This window comes from Lytechinus pictus, chromosome 18 (genome assembly GCF_037042905.1).
Source record: "Lytechinus pictus isolate F3 Inbred chromosome 18, Lp3.0, whole genome shotgun sequence".
Classification (NCBI taxonomy): domain Eukaryota; kingdom Metazoa; phylum Echinodermata; class Echinoidea; order Temnopleuroida; family Toxopneustidae; genus Lytechinus; species Lytechinus pictus.
This window is the reverse complement of record NC_087262.1, coordinates 25,290,699-25,305,345: the sequence shown is the minus strand read 5'-3', so window position 1 is coordinate 25,305,345 and position 14,647 is coordinate 25,290,699. Positions and strand designations below refer to the sequence as shown.

Sequence of the window (14,647 nt, the reverse complement as noted above, 5' to 3'; positions counted from 1 at the left end):
GGGGGGTAATTGTCCGGGGGGTAATTGTCCGGGGGGTAATTGTCCTCGGGGGGTAATTGTCCGGGGGGTAGTTGTCCGGGGGGTGATTGTCCAGGGGGTAGTTGTCCTGATACCGAAATCAATAGATGAATTGAATTCTGAATTAATTCAGATCTCAAATCTGATCCCTTTCCTTCTTGAGTATTGTCAGTTTTATGTTCAGTTAACGAACCCTAGCTCTCGTATTCATGATCCAGGCTCCCTTCAAAAGCATAAAATATTTCTTCTTCTTTCGATTTCTTTCATGATAAATTTCTTTGTGAGAGGAAGGGTATAACATCTTTAATGAAATACATTGACTTGAATCAAATCCTCGCGATAAATGATTTGATGAAAAAAAAGGAAGCCACGGGGCCGGTTGAATAAAGAGTTGCGTTTAAACGTAAATCCCGAATGCTCGCTTCTGATTAGTTAAAAATCAAGTTGCATATTATTTTCAGAGTTACGATCGATTGCATCTCTTTCTGCAAAGGACACCTGGTGGGTGTTACATAAAGCTGTTCGTAAGTTAAGAGCGACTTTAAGAACGACTGGTGAACCTTTCTTACGCTCTAAGTAATCACCAATGAACATTTAATGGTCAATATCATGTACCACAAGAAAGGATCACCAGTCGCTCTTAAAGTCGCTCTTAACTTACGAACAACTTCATGAAATACTTACCTGGGTTCCGTAAGGAAGTGGCCTATCAAGATCACCGTTGCATGCGCATTTTGCTCAGGATACTGACTAGAAACCAATCAGCATTGCTTTTTCAAATTATCGATCAATCGCTTAACATTTGTGTTACGGGACACTGTTCCTACTGAGAATTGGGATTAAGAATGACGTAGATGGAAAAAAAAAACACCAGCAACTGGAATCTTCATTATCTTGTCTAACATATTTGTGACCAAGAGTGAAATGCACTAAGATTTAAGACTCCCCTAAGGTCTCCACTTCACGGTCAAACAATTTTGAAATATTGTTGGGCGATAGACATGTTACTCCCATGATAATTGGCGACGTCGAAACTTACACTCGCTGCACTGCCTTTTTAAATATGACTTATTATTAGGATTACTTGACAAAGTATGCAGAGGGGAAGGTTGTAAGTGCGCCAGTTTGACGATGAAGAGATGCCAAAAAATGACGTACGAATGCGGTTCAAACTTGTTAAGTTGACTTAAACTTTCATTTCCTTTCCTTCTCCTTTCATCTCTTTCCATCTTTCTTCTTCGCTGTCATTTTCTCCCCACTGGACGCCATGAAAAAATAGCATGCAAGGATTGGTACAGCTGTTCATGGGTAACCCAGTTGATTCGATATTTTATAGTCATTTGATTTTTATTGTGTAAACCTGCGCGCATTTTTATAATATCTTTGTGATATTTTTTTGCAACTATTTTTTTGAATTAGAAATTTGAAGAAATTTTTTTTTTCTACTATTTAAGCCAAGATCTTTCATTCTACAGCTGTATTGAATATATTGGTATTGGGGGATAAGAATTATATAAGCCAAACCATGAAAAGGTGTGGTGGAATATAGTATGATTCCTCGGCTCGGCTACAATTGTGAAATGCGTTACAATTATGTGATTAGTTGCTCCTTACGGGGTTCAAAGATGAAACCATTCTTGAAAATACTTGAAACTATATACAAAAATGGTTAACGACTTTGTTGATTACGTTACATCAAGATTTCCAGTTATTATAAACAGTTTAGTTGCGGTAGCCACCTGTTTTTGACAGAATTGATCCAGGCGATGATACCAAATACTAGACACATTTACGAATCTGCTTACATTTCTCTTGCGTTCTTTGTTATTGGCATGCAAGCAGATGTAACATTTTTTTGGAAATTTGATCCTTAATTTGGAGCCAAGCTACGGTGAACTTGATTAGGAAATCTAAGGTTTATACTTTACTATAAAAAAAAAAGAAAATTGTGGAGGTGAAATCGGATTATGGTAAATTAAAGGCATCTATGGAAGGCCAATCTGGACGATATTAGTCTGTAAATGGAACGTACGCTCTCCACGTAAAAATTCACTGCGTCTACATTTTCCTAGAAGCCTATTTTGGCCAGCTTAGCTTTCCATATGGATGGCGTCGAGCTGGAGTGATGACGCTCTCATGAATTGGGGACCCCAGAGCTTTTATATCTCTCTATACATAAAAATATTATATGTTCAGAGAAAATTCAAACGATTGTATGATTTTTGTTTAAGTATCATTGTTTATCATCATACAGGTTTTCAAGTGTACTTCCCGGCAAACCAATACATGTATACAGTTCCAGCTGATTTCCCTCTCAACCGGACTATAGCGCGGGTATTGGCGTTAACTCGTCACGCGGTCAACGGCGTGCGCGCGGACATCAGATACAGCATCCGTCATGACCATCATCGAATCACGCTTGACGACGGAGTTGCCAATTTTGATAAGAACTTCAGGATTGATCCAAATACTGGGAGTTTTTCAATGATCAATAATATTACAGGTAAAGCGAAAATTAACATATGTCGAATTTACCTAAATTAAAACAATGATAATTACGTAATTTCTATGGATAGGTTCTATAGTGTGTTTGCTACCCTTCTTCAATGTCTTTTGAGGCTGATTGAAAAAAAAAATTAATTTGATACAGAAGTTGAGACTCTGCAAATGTATCTAAAAGAAGGGGGTTGCTTCATTTTGCTGATGTTTCAAATAAGTAGTCTTCACGAATGTAAAGATTGCTTCACAAATCATTTTGGAATAACCTTCCTTTAAATATAAAATCCCTTCAAAGGAGCCTAGAATCATATTTGATTGATAACCGCAATATTATATTCTTTTTTCTATATTACAGGCTTTATCATTACTTTAATTATGTTATACGTCTTTAGGGTCTTTTTAGGTGTTGTATACTGTAAGGTTTTTGTATAATTTGTATTTTGTTCCTTTGGTGTCAGCACCAATAAGGCTTTATTGCCCTCTAAGCTGTCTCATTTCATACATTATTTCTATTTCTTGTATATTTCTATATCAATATGTTTGTAAATGTTATTGTTAAGCTATGAACGAAATAAATGCATATGCATGAATGAATGAATTAAAACTACACTACAGTACCATTATTTTGAATTTTGATGAAGTCCATTATAGAAACAAGTGTTGAAGGTAAATGAATAGGAAATGTAACATTTTCCGCTTCCACTTTTAATTCAATAGTGGATTCAGAAATATCTTAAAAACATATGTAAATCGCTTTCTTAGAACCGGGAGGGAATGTACATGTATGCTGTAAGGTACGCCTGAAGTTCACCTTCACGGTAATAAAAATCGTTCAAGAGGACCGATTTTTTTTTTAATTCTTGGTCACGTACGTGGACATTAGATCGGTCCCAAGAAGTGAATGATTACATATGTTTAATACTTACCTTAGACCTTAGCTCGTTCTATCCACATGTGGACATTGATCCGCAATGTCCACATTAATACTGGTCTGTCAAAATCAAAATACAAACACGCCCGCACAAACATATCAACCATGCGTAGACAATATACCTGATAGATTAGTTTATTATTTATATCATTGTTGAAGGGAATGATATCAGAATACCAATCCGAGCCAGTGGTCATCATTGCGGTAGGGTTAGTGAGGGAAGCACATGGATTCGTCTTAAAGTGCGTCACAAGGTCCCATCGTGCATGTGTAAGATAAGTTCTGCCTTGCACGTCCACGAGTCGCAGTTCCCAACGCAATCCATTGCATTTTTACATCAATCTGTTGGTAGCGTTGATGGTGGTGAGACAACGAGATTCGATATCATATCAGGTGGGTAAGCATGAACCCGGCCCTCCCTCCTTATTTTCTTATTTGCTGGAAAAAAAACAGTGTGCAACAGAATATCCAAAGAGTTAAAAACAGTGTGAAATCATATTTTTTTTAATTGTGAAAATAGTTAAAGCTGAGTATTTTAACAGTGTGAATCGCATCCATACAAATTCCACAATGTAAAAACACCGTGAGTACACACTGAACCCCCCCCCCACACACACTTTTTTTCTTAAACCATGTACAAACACGTAAAAATTACCATCTGATTGTGACTTTTTGCATGTTCAGCCCTCCCCCCCCCCCCCCTACACACACACACATACTTTCAAAACCTCAAAATCGTTCCGAGGCCCCGGACATTTTACTTGTTATTGTCAACGCTTGTGTGGGTCCGATATTTCTTTTTGAAAAAAAGAGGAAAAAGGGTGATTGGGTTTTTCACGAGGCAACTGGGGGAGTCATAAATAAATGATGGCATTCCACAAGGATGTATTCTGGGTTCTTTGTATTTTGTTTTGTTTTGAAAGTTGCTTATGCATGTGTTTTTAATACTAATTTGCTTTGCAGGTTTGGACTGTAAAATTGTGATAATGAAACAATACATAAAGCGTTTTTTCCCCTTTACAAATAACTAAAATACTCATATCGAATATTACTTAGGGTAGTTGTCAATTGAGAAATTTTGTCATCTTTTAATGTTTGAAATAAAACATTTATACATTACTTAAAACCAAACTGAAACGCACTGTCAAAATCATATGAAACACATAATGATTAATGTATAAAAACATGCTTAACACTGCGTCTGAGTGGTCATTGTGGACAGGTGCTGTCCACTTCATAATTTTCGTTTTTAATAATCTTTTATCCCTTATTGACGTTATATTTTTGATTGTCAAATCGAATAACTTATTTCCAGCACACCCAAGCAGCATTTTTCACATCAACAACACATCTGGAGAAATAAGCATACGCACGTTCACCTTGATCCACACGAACCAAACAACGGGCCATATCACGGTAAGGTGTCAGAGGTTCAGGGAAAATGGAGAAATCCTGAAAGGGAATACTCAGAATATAACTCTCAACATCGACGCTTCTTACAACACGACGGTTCAAGAGAGATTGATGTATAAAAGAATCAAGGTTTGTTCTCGTGCATCATGGTTTGAAGTAAATAAATATCAACGTTGCTGTGTGTATGTTGGGTGTACTGTGCATGCATGTGTTATTCGTACGGTGTGTGTGCGTGAGGGTGTGTGTTCGTATGTGGGTGAGGGTGCGTTTGTGTGCGGGTGTATGTGTGTGTTCGTGGGTGCATGTGTTTACGTATGTGGGTTTTGTGCAGAAGTGAGTGCTTCGGGGATGAGGAGAGGAAATTTTATTCATGAGCAAATATAACAGACTTTTTTTTATATTGATCTATTTATCCTATAAAATCATTAAGTCAATTATTAGGTAAAGGGAATCGTATTCTGACTTCGAAATTGATATGTAGTTTCGTTTCACCAATGCAATATGTTTCATGTTATGAATATTCCGGTTTCCTGGAATACGACATCATTCATTGAACATATAAGCCATTTCAGTAATTTCTGTTCACAAGTCGGTTTCGAAACTACTTTGATGATAGTTTTATAATGTTTGATTTCACTACTGACTTCGATGTTGTTGGAGATAAATATTCAAATCGTGTTAAAAGGGTGAGTTGCTTAATAGTGATATTGTGGAAATGAAAGTAACAATGTTGTGCTCCACGTGGTGCTTCCTGGGCGTTCATTCTCTTGGTCTCTTGTGTGTGTCATCAGCAAAATGCTGGAGGATGAAAATACAGATAATCTACAAAAGCCTTTGTATACAATATGAATAGGAGGGGACACAACAGACTTCCCTGTGGGTAACCACATGTTATACTGTATAAAATGGAATAATTGTCTGTAAGATAAACGAATTATTTGGGATAGGTTATTCATGAACCACTCCAACCCATTTCCACGTACGACCACCAAAATGGGAAAGTTTTTTTTTATTTGTAATAAAGATCCACTGATCTATGGCACATTTTGCTAGCCATCCTCAACCACAGGTAGACTAGGTGTTGTACGAGGGAAGGATAGGGGTGTGTGTCCTTGAAATCTTAAACTACTTACTATAAGAACAGAAGTTTGAAGTAATATATCGTCTTTTATTGTATCGAATGTCTTGGGTAATATACCAACCATTTTCATCAGAAGATAACAGAGCATGAACGATACGCTGCATTTTTCTCTAAAACTGATGAGGGTTGATAGATTAATGCGTGCTATTTTTAACAGGGGTTACCATAGTTACAAAGTAATACTATGCAAAAGCGTGGCGAATATTAAGGCGTGTGGTATAAACGTTGCAAATAAAATCAGTACAAGAAAGTCTCCTTTCAATTTTAATACTTGTATTTACATGAACCGTTCATTGATGTTCAGCGATATGTCATATTCCCTTTGTCTCACCCCCCCCCCCCACCTCGTCTTTATCTCAGTACTGAGACAGTCTTTTGATATTCATTCATAGTACGTTGTATGGCCGGTTCACAGATTGCTGTAAGAAATGATCATATTCATAAAAAATATATATCGAATATAAAAATCGAATTCTGAAAATGACTTCGGATCAAAGCTATCATTATGAATGTCTATATATCCGCATGGTGTCTACATGGTCTAGAAGCATTACCATGATGATGATACGTGTTAATAAGCATGATGTGCGAATTGTGGATATAAAAAAATTAAACCCCTTGCACACGCATTACAGTGTACATGAGTCTGCACCGTTAAAACGGTTTATTTAAAGAATGAAAATCGATTTATTTTATTTCTGCTTTCACATTAGAGAAGAGTATACAGCATGATACATACAAAGATAATAAGCACATAACAAACCAATAATACAATGTAATGGAAATAAATAACAACAAAATGATAATTTAGAGGAATGCAGGAGACCGCCATCGTGAGCGATTAGTATTTCTTCATTGATCAAGTGGGCGCAATGCAGGTGCTGGCGCAGTCGAGAGCAGTTGATGTTTTAATTTGAAGGGTGTGAAGCATAAGATGGTTCATATTTTTTAAGATTAGCTTTCAGGAAGTAAAATGTGGAGCATGATATAATATCTGGAAAATGCAAAGTTTAGGTTGACCAAATCTATTTCTAAAAGATTGTTTGCACTATTCATACGTGTCTTTGTGAGCAAAGCGATTACCAGTACATTGTTCGATTCGATTGTTGTGCGATTCATGTGACGCATTTAAAAAAATAACATCTCAGATGCATGAAAATATCACAGACTGATATATTAAGCGGATATTTGATGTGCCAAACAAGACCGCTTTAGCCATCCACATTAATATATATCCTACATTTGTAATGATGAAATTTTGGAACGAATTGTGTGTATTGAATTCCCTAGGGAGATGAAGTATTTAATTACACAGTGCCTCAGCACCAGTACCGCCCATGGATGAGGCATGCAGAAGTTTCCTTGCTCGGCGATGAGGTGGCTAGAGAAACATTTGGAGTAAAAAAAGTGATACCAGTTGGACAAGATGCGCTAGGAAATGCTGCTGTAGGTGAGTCACTCAAATGATCATATCATAGTTCACCTGTTTAACAATCATTACTTGAAGATAATTTGATTTCACATAAGATGCATTACGTAAAATATCATGGACAGTATTGCTATGCTAAATATACCTACCCACCCTTTACATTGTATTTGTGTTTCGTTTACATTGTTCATACGAATATGTAATAGGAGGCTGCATTCTACAAGCTTCGCTTTTTAGCAGCTTCCTCCTTTTTCGTCCTGATACATGGTTATCTTGATTATTATACATGTAAAGTTTCCTTCTTTTATTGATTATAATTATATCAAGATGTATGTAACAAAACTTATTGTAAATGATTGTTGGAAATGAAAAAAAAAATGAAATGAAAACTTCGTTGTGCGATGTAATATTTTTGTTTAAGAGGGTATCCTCTTAAATCCTCGTATCAATGTACCTATTAAATGGATGGATTGGGCATTGGCGAATGCTTCAACGTGACCATTCGTTCTACGCATTAAATACTGTAACAGGATGTGGGGGGCCCCTTTATCAAAGGATAAACTTTCCTATTATGGCAACTACCATGGTAACAGCTCAACAACCGATCACACTCAAGCTTACCATAGTTGTGGGATTTTTTTTATGAAACTGGCCTTATAGATATATTTTATATCATATTTAACCAGTTATAAGTTCCATAATTCATTCTTATATCGTCGCAGAGATATATTTATTACGAAGTATTCTACGGGATCTCTCTGGCTCCGTTGCGCTCATCGTTCGGATTAACGAGTATGGGTGTGGTCGACGTGGCAATGAAACCATCAAAGGTGGACGAACACTGGACATCGCTTTTAATGTCACAATCTGGCCAATGGTCAATTACGAGAGCATCGTGTATAGTAACATCACGGCGGGAAGTCCGGTAAGACGCCCTTTTTATTACAGGCAGGTAGAATTATTCTATTGAATCATAGTGACGTACAGATCTTGCCCCTCACCCCCCCCCCCAAAAAAAAAAATAAAAAATGGATAAAACGAAAGAGAGGATGGTGAAATACGATATTATTTTTCTGAATATTATAATAAAATCTATTACAAAATTTGATTTTTATAATAAGAATGTCGAATTTTTGCTCGCTCGTTCGCAATTTTTGATAAATTTTGCCCAATACGCCATATCTGGCCCCCTCAAAATTGCTGGCTCATAAAGCCACTGGTTAATCATTTTAATGACAGAATGAAATGAAAAGGCAGTTGCAAAATTTATCATCAATGAAAATTCGAAAAGATCAGTAGGCATATATATATATATATATATATATATATATTGTAAAGAAATGGATGAAGAGAACAATGGTAGGCGTAGCTTAAATCAAGGTTCCCCAGAGCTATCTACCCTTTGGAAAAATTGGTAATGCCGAAAAAATGTCTCTGCCGGGAATCGAACCCGGGCCCCCAGCTTTGAACGCCGGTGCCTTAACCACTAGACCACAGAGACGGGTTAGTGGCTAGGGCGACCCCGATCCGATTGACCGTCAGATAGACAAATTTTCGACACTATACCAATTATAATTTATATATATATATATATATTCGAGATCAAGTGTATGGAGAGGGCCGTAGCTAGGTCAATACCCGTCTACATCAAGCTTTCGGGCACATGCCCTTCATCAGGATCTAAATCAATATATAAAATACAAAATACAGGCCTACTTATAACAATGAAGGGCATGTGCCCGAAAGCTTGATGAAGACGGGTATTGACCTTGCTACGGCCCTCTCCATACACTTGATCTCGAATATAATTATGAAGGAGACCCGTACACGTACATCGCCAAGATTGATCACACTTATATATATATATATATATATTTATATATCATATGTATGTATGCATGTATGTATGCATGTATGTATGTATGTACAATATTATATATATATATTGTAGCCGAACCGACTTTCTTTCCTGACGAGCTGGTTCGTTTCGGCTGCAATATACAACCAGTTGGTGTAAAGTCCGTCTTTTTCATTTCTGACTCTTTGCTCCTTCTCAGTAACTTAGATTATATATCATGGATTCAACATCTCCGTCATTCCGTATCTCCATTATCTCAGTCATTCCAGTATTCAGTATCTCAGTAATTTCAGTACTTTCAGTATCCTCACTCATCTCGGTATTTTCAGTATTATCGATAAATTCAGTATTTTCCGTATCTCAGTAAAGTCAGTATTCTCACTCCTTCTCTAGTCAGTACTTCGGCTTTTCCGACCATGTATACTTGTAACTCTGTTTGTAGCTCTATGCTCTGACCATAAAACAAAATAACGACAAGCAGGAAGCAAGGCTTTCGGTTCTTATAACATTACAGAAGGAATCATGGTCATTCTGTCGCAGTAGGTTCCAATAAAAGATTGAGCAGAGCTACTGCCAAGCATACTGCATGGCTCATAATTGAGCATGGAGCTCATCATTTTTCGAAGATCGTGTAAGGAGATTGTCAGCCAGTAAAATTTAATCATCTATTAAAAACAGTTAGAGTTATGAAATAAACCTTTTCAACTACAGCAATCGTAATTGTCATTACTATTTATACCTGAACAGTGAAGAACAATTAAAGATAAACATCTAACATAATCAAACAGTTGTAAACATCGTTATTTCTCAGCAAATAGTGCTTAAATACATTTTAAAGAAAAAGCCTAAATAATCGATTACAAATGATTACTGAATTTCCCAATGCAACAATATTTTTGGATTAAAAATTCTTCTACGCTCTTCACTGTTACAAAACCATGCTGAAAATTAAATAAACCTTTCATTTCGTTACAATATATATATATATATATATATATATATGTGTGTGTATACGTTCTTCGGCTTAAATACTCCATACGAGGTCATTGCAGATTTTGTTTTCAAAGTTGATATAAAAGGGGAATGATTATCAATAAATCCATTGGTGCTGGTAAAAGATATGTATGAATTATACCACTTTTATCAAACTAATAGAAAATTTAACTTGGAATGTTTGACTGTTCAAAACAGCTGATATATCTCTTTATAAGTCTATTTGCATTGTATATAAGTTAAATATTCTGGCTTCATTTTAATTTGGGATTATACTCATATACCAGCAATGTGACGAAATTTGCGACGCTGTACATCGGACACCACAGATTGAGAAAATGTACATCAATGTAACAATCTTTATGCATTATTCTTCTATCTAAAATCGGAAAAAAATGTGGAATAAGACATTACCGTTTGGTTACTTCTCCCACGACAGAAAGTGCCTTTTGTGCCTTCTAAATCACTTTGAAACATTTAGACTGTAAGAGTGACATAATTGAACTTATATAAAGGGGTCCCTATCTACTTCACAGATTGCTTAAGGCGCATGACAACTAGATCCAAAGTGGCCCACATTTTATGTCACAAATATAATGGATACATACAAGTGGAAGGTATACTTAAGAGGCTTTGTCAAGTTGCAGAGTGGGGTTTTGTATGATCATCCATTCACATTATCAATAATTCAATGACTCTCATGTCCATTGTACATCGGATTTTTGTTCAGGAGTACTTTTTACTCGTCGTAGTATTTAATTATTCAATATTTACAATGACCACTGCTATAAACACAGAAGGATTATCTAACCTGCCGTTAGGCCTACTCCAGAATACTATTTTCAACAGTGGCCATTATGGTACTTATGTAAACCATAGATTGGGTCTTTCTTTTTTACTAGGCTGGTAAATGACCTACTTTATGACCCATGTCTATTCATCTGTCTTTCGAAATAGTTATAACTTTGAATCAATAATTTACAAACCGATACACAATTAAGAATTTGATCAATATAGAACGGTTCCCATCTGCATTTCTTCGGCTACCCCCAAAGCATGTTAGAAGCTCCATTTCAAAAATAATTCGATCTTCCAAAGTTTGAAAGAAGACCTACTTTTGGTTTAATTCTAAAGAAAACAAAACACTGATTATCTAGACGTAGATGTGGTGTATAGTTACTTACAAATAATCAATGTCATGTTTAAATAAATATTAATATCTTTCCATTGATTTTCAAGAGCATGTTACCATTTTCTTTCATATTGAAGCACTCGGTGTTTAAAGATAACGGCGTGGGACTGTCCGCAATTTAGATACAATATATAATACAATTATATAATTCATATCATGATGGTGAAATAACATTGCCATTTATAAAAAAAAAATAGTACCTGCAAAAAATAGGTTTTATCAAGGTAAACTCGCTCATGGAATGTAATTTGATGAGATAATGAATACATACTTTTTGATATAAAACAAAACAAAAATTGTCATTCCATATATATCACGAAATTCCAGAGTACAATAGAAATACAAAAAGGATAGGGTAAATAGCAAGAAAATTAGAAGACAAACCATCAACAGATATAACACATGCAGAAGGAAGTGTATTGTTTAATATTATTTTTTCATTTTGATAGCGAATAAGGGTATAACACCATACTGATAAGATTAATAACAATTATAACAATGGTCCGTGATACATTTTACACCTCCTCTATTTCCTATACATGTACCTCCGATAAAAATCCGAGCCGGCAATGCGTCTATTGTTGCCGACAGTTCGAATTTATTCTGGGATAAAAATCCGAGCCGGCAATGCGTCTATAGTTGCCGACAGTTCGAATTTATTCTGGGATAAAAATCCGAGCCGGCAATGCGTCTATAGTTGCCGACAGTTCGAATTTATTCTGGAGCGAAAGCGATATCCCCCACAACTCAGATTTCGACCACTCTGTTTTGTAATTAATGTTTTTTTTTTTCCTGGCTGCATCGTTAGAAATAGTAATCTTGCATTCAAGGTTTTCCTTAGTTCTCATCGAACTCACACTTAGTAAATGCTGCAGTCACACCCACAAAACCGACTCCAAACCGATAAAAGCTATTACGTTATTTCGAATGGCATTATCATCGGTCGGTGTGGAGTCGGTTTCGGTTACAGTCACACCAAATAACCGACTCCAAACCGATCAAAGCTAATTACGTTATTCCCAATGACATTGTCATCGGTCGGTTTGGAGTCGGTTTTGGTTACAGTCACGCCCACGAAACCGACTCCAAACCGATCAAAGCTAATTACGTTATTCCCAATGACATTGTCATCGGTCGGTTTGGAGTCGGTTTCGGTTACAGTCACGCCCACGAAACCGACTCCAAACCAAAGCTAATTACGTTATTCCTAATGATATACGATCGGTCGGTTTGAAGTCATTTTCACTGTTGTGACTCCTCAAACTAATTATGTAACATAGGAAGGCATATCAAACTTAAACCAGGCTGAAAATGAAGGCTTTACAACGTGTTAATTTTTGAACGTGTTGAGACACACCGTCACAGTACATATCATTCATACAACAATATGTAACTCATATATATATATATATATATATATATATATATATAGGCGAAAGAATGACAAGACGATTTGACGTTGCTGTAGACCACAATTTATTCCGAGCTTTCGGCCTTAGGCCTTCTTCATATATATATATATATATATATATATATATATATATATATATATATATATATATATATATATATATATATATATATATATATTTATATATATTTATATATACATAAATGATATATATATATATAGAAATAGTCTGCTTCGGCATATGGAATATAGTAATCACAAAAGGTTTAGTAAATGCCGTTGAAATAAAATCGTAGATTTTAAAAGGAGCATAGCTCTAAAAATGAAAGGTAAAGTCACACTCTTCGTCAGTGCCCATGATGTGACAAAAAAGAGAATTAAAAATCCGTTTCTGAAACAGTCGCGAAAAACACGTCTGTTCATGGGCATACGGATTGTGAAACTCACCTTTCAAAGAAATCAATGCGCTGAAGATGGAGGAAGCGCACTGTAAAAGACGCATCTAAGGACGCGTTACCATGACTTCAAGATGACAATGGCGAATCTCCGGCTCCAAAACAGGAAAATCTGAAAAGGGCCTCACCGCCAACAGTCCAAGTATAGTAGTAAAAAATACCTGAGTAAAATAGAAATAGTCTGCTTCGGCATATGGAATAAAGTAATCACAAAAGGTTTAGTAAATACTGTGGAAATAAAATCGTAGATTTTAAAAGGAGCATAGCTCTCAAAAATGAAAGGTAAAGTCACACTCTTCGTCAGTACTATATATATATATATATATATATATATATATATATATACAGTATACATTCCTGCCATTTAAAAAAAGAATATACAGTAAATATATTCTAATTAGTCATGATCATATATGATTACAATTTTACTCTAGCCGAGAAGGAAGTTATATAACCAAAGCACTATCTCTCCCAGAACTAGCCAAACTATTTAAATGATGATTGATGCATTGTAGTATGTCTCCAAGCGCTTTACAGATATGTGATATTCATGTTATGTGATCACGACTCCTTAGGGAACATTCCCGTACGAACTAAAAAGGCAATGGCAAGAAATATTTTGTAGGGTGACCCAGATAACCTATGGATTAGCTTAAACATAATCGGTGCGATCATTTCCTGCCATTAATAAAAACATCGTAATATGGTTGCATCACCAAACGCACCCTTCCTTTTTTTCTCACTTTTTGTGTGTAATACTTTATGTTTTATGATTATAATAATAATAATACCATAAATATTAATGACGATAACATTAAGCACAATAATCACCGTTGGTGGCGGAGACGACAGACTATCACTTTCGAAGCTGAGGAAAGATATCGAGTACTTCCGGCTCGCCGAGGATCATTCTTAAATCATTCTTCATGTTCGTATGACTCTATAGTCCGAAGTAATCAGTGAAACATAAAACTCACCGAGGTTGATGATTGATGGGAGAACAGCACTTTATCACGTGATTGACTTCTGACCAATCCTATAGCAAGATTTTTAGTCTGTGGAATATGATTATCTTTATCACTTGAAAACCCATGGATATAGTTTCATTCCTCAAGAACCCATCCCGGAATCGAATACCAATCCAATTTCAATGGCATTGATTGGAATCAAAAATGACACTAGGGCTTAAACCAGTGTACGATAATTGGTGGTTGTCATCATGATGATAATATTGAAACCTTTGGGTAAGAGACCTACTTAAAAGGGATTCACGATCACGATGTGTAGTCGTAATCGCCATCACCATG

General features: G+C 35.9%; 1 protein-coding gene across 2 annotated transcripts in view; it reads left to right on the top strand.

Moving 5' to 3' along the window:
- The first annotated feature begins 2,275 nt into the window (after nt 1-2,275).
- Nucleotides 2,276-14,647, top strand: part of LOC129282051 (proto-oncogene tyrosine-protein kinase receptor Ret-like) — a 28,888-nt gene continuing 16,516 nt past the window's right edge. For both annotated transcript variants that reach the window (XM_064113024.1, XM_064113025.1), the window contains exons 1-5: nt 2,276-2,521; nt 3,608-3,841; nt 4,764-4,990; nt 7,293-7,452; nt 8,154-8,356. In XM_064113024.1, the coding sequence (XP_063969094.1) occupies nt 2,305-2,521; nt 3,608-3,841; nt 4,764-4,990; nt 7,293-7,452; nt 8,154-8,356 (1,041 nt within the window). In that variant the 5' untranslated portion in view covers nt 2,276-2,304. The remainder of the gene's footprint in view (nt 2,522-3,607; nt 3,842-4,763; nt 4,991-7,292; nt 7,453-8,153; nt 8,357-14,647) is intronic.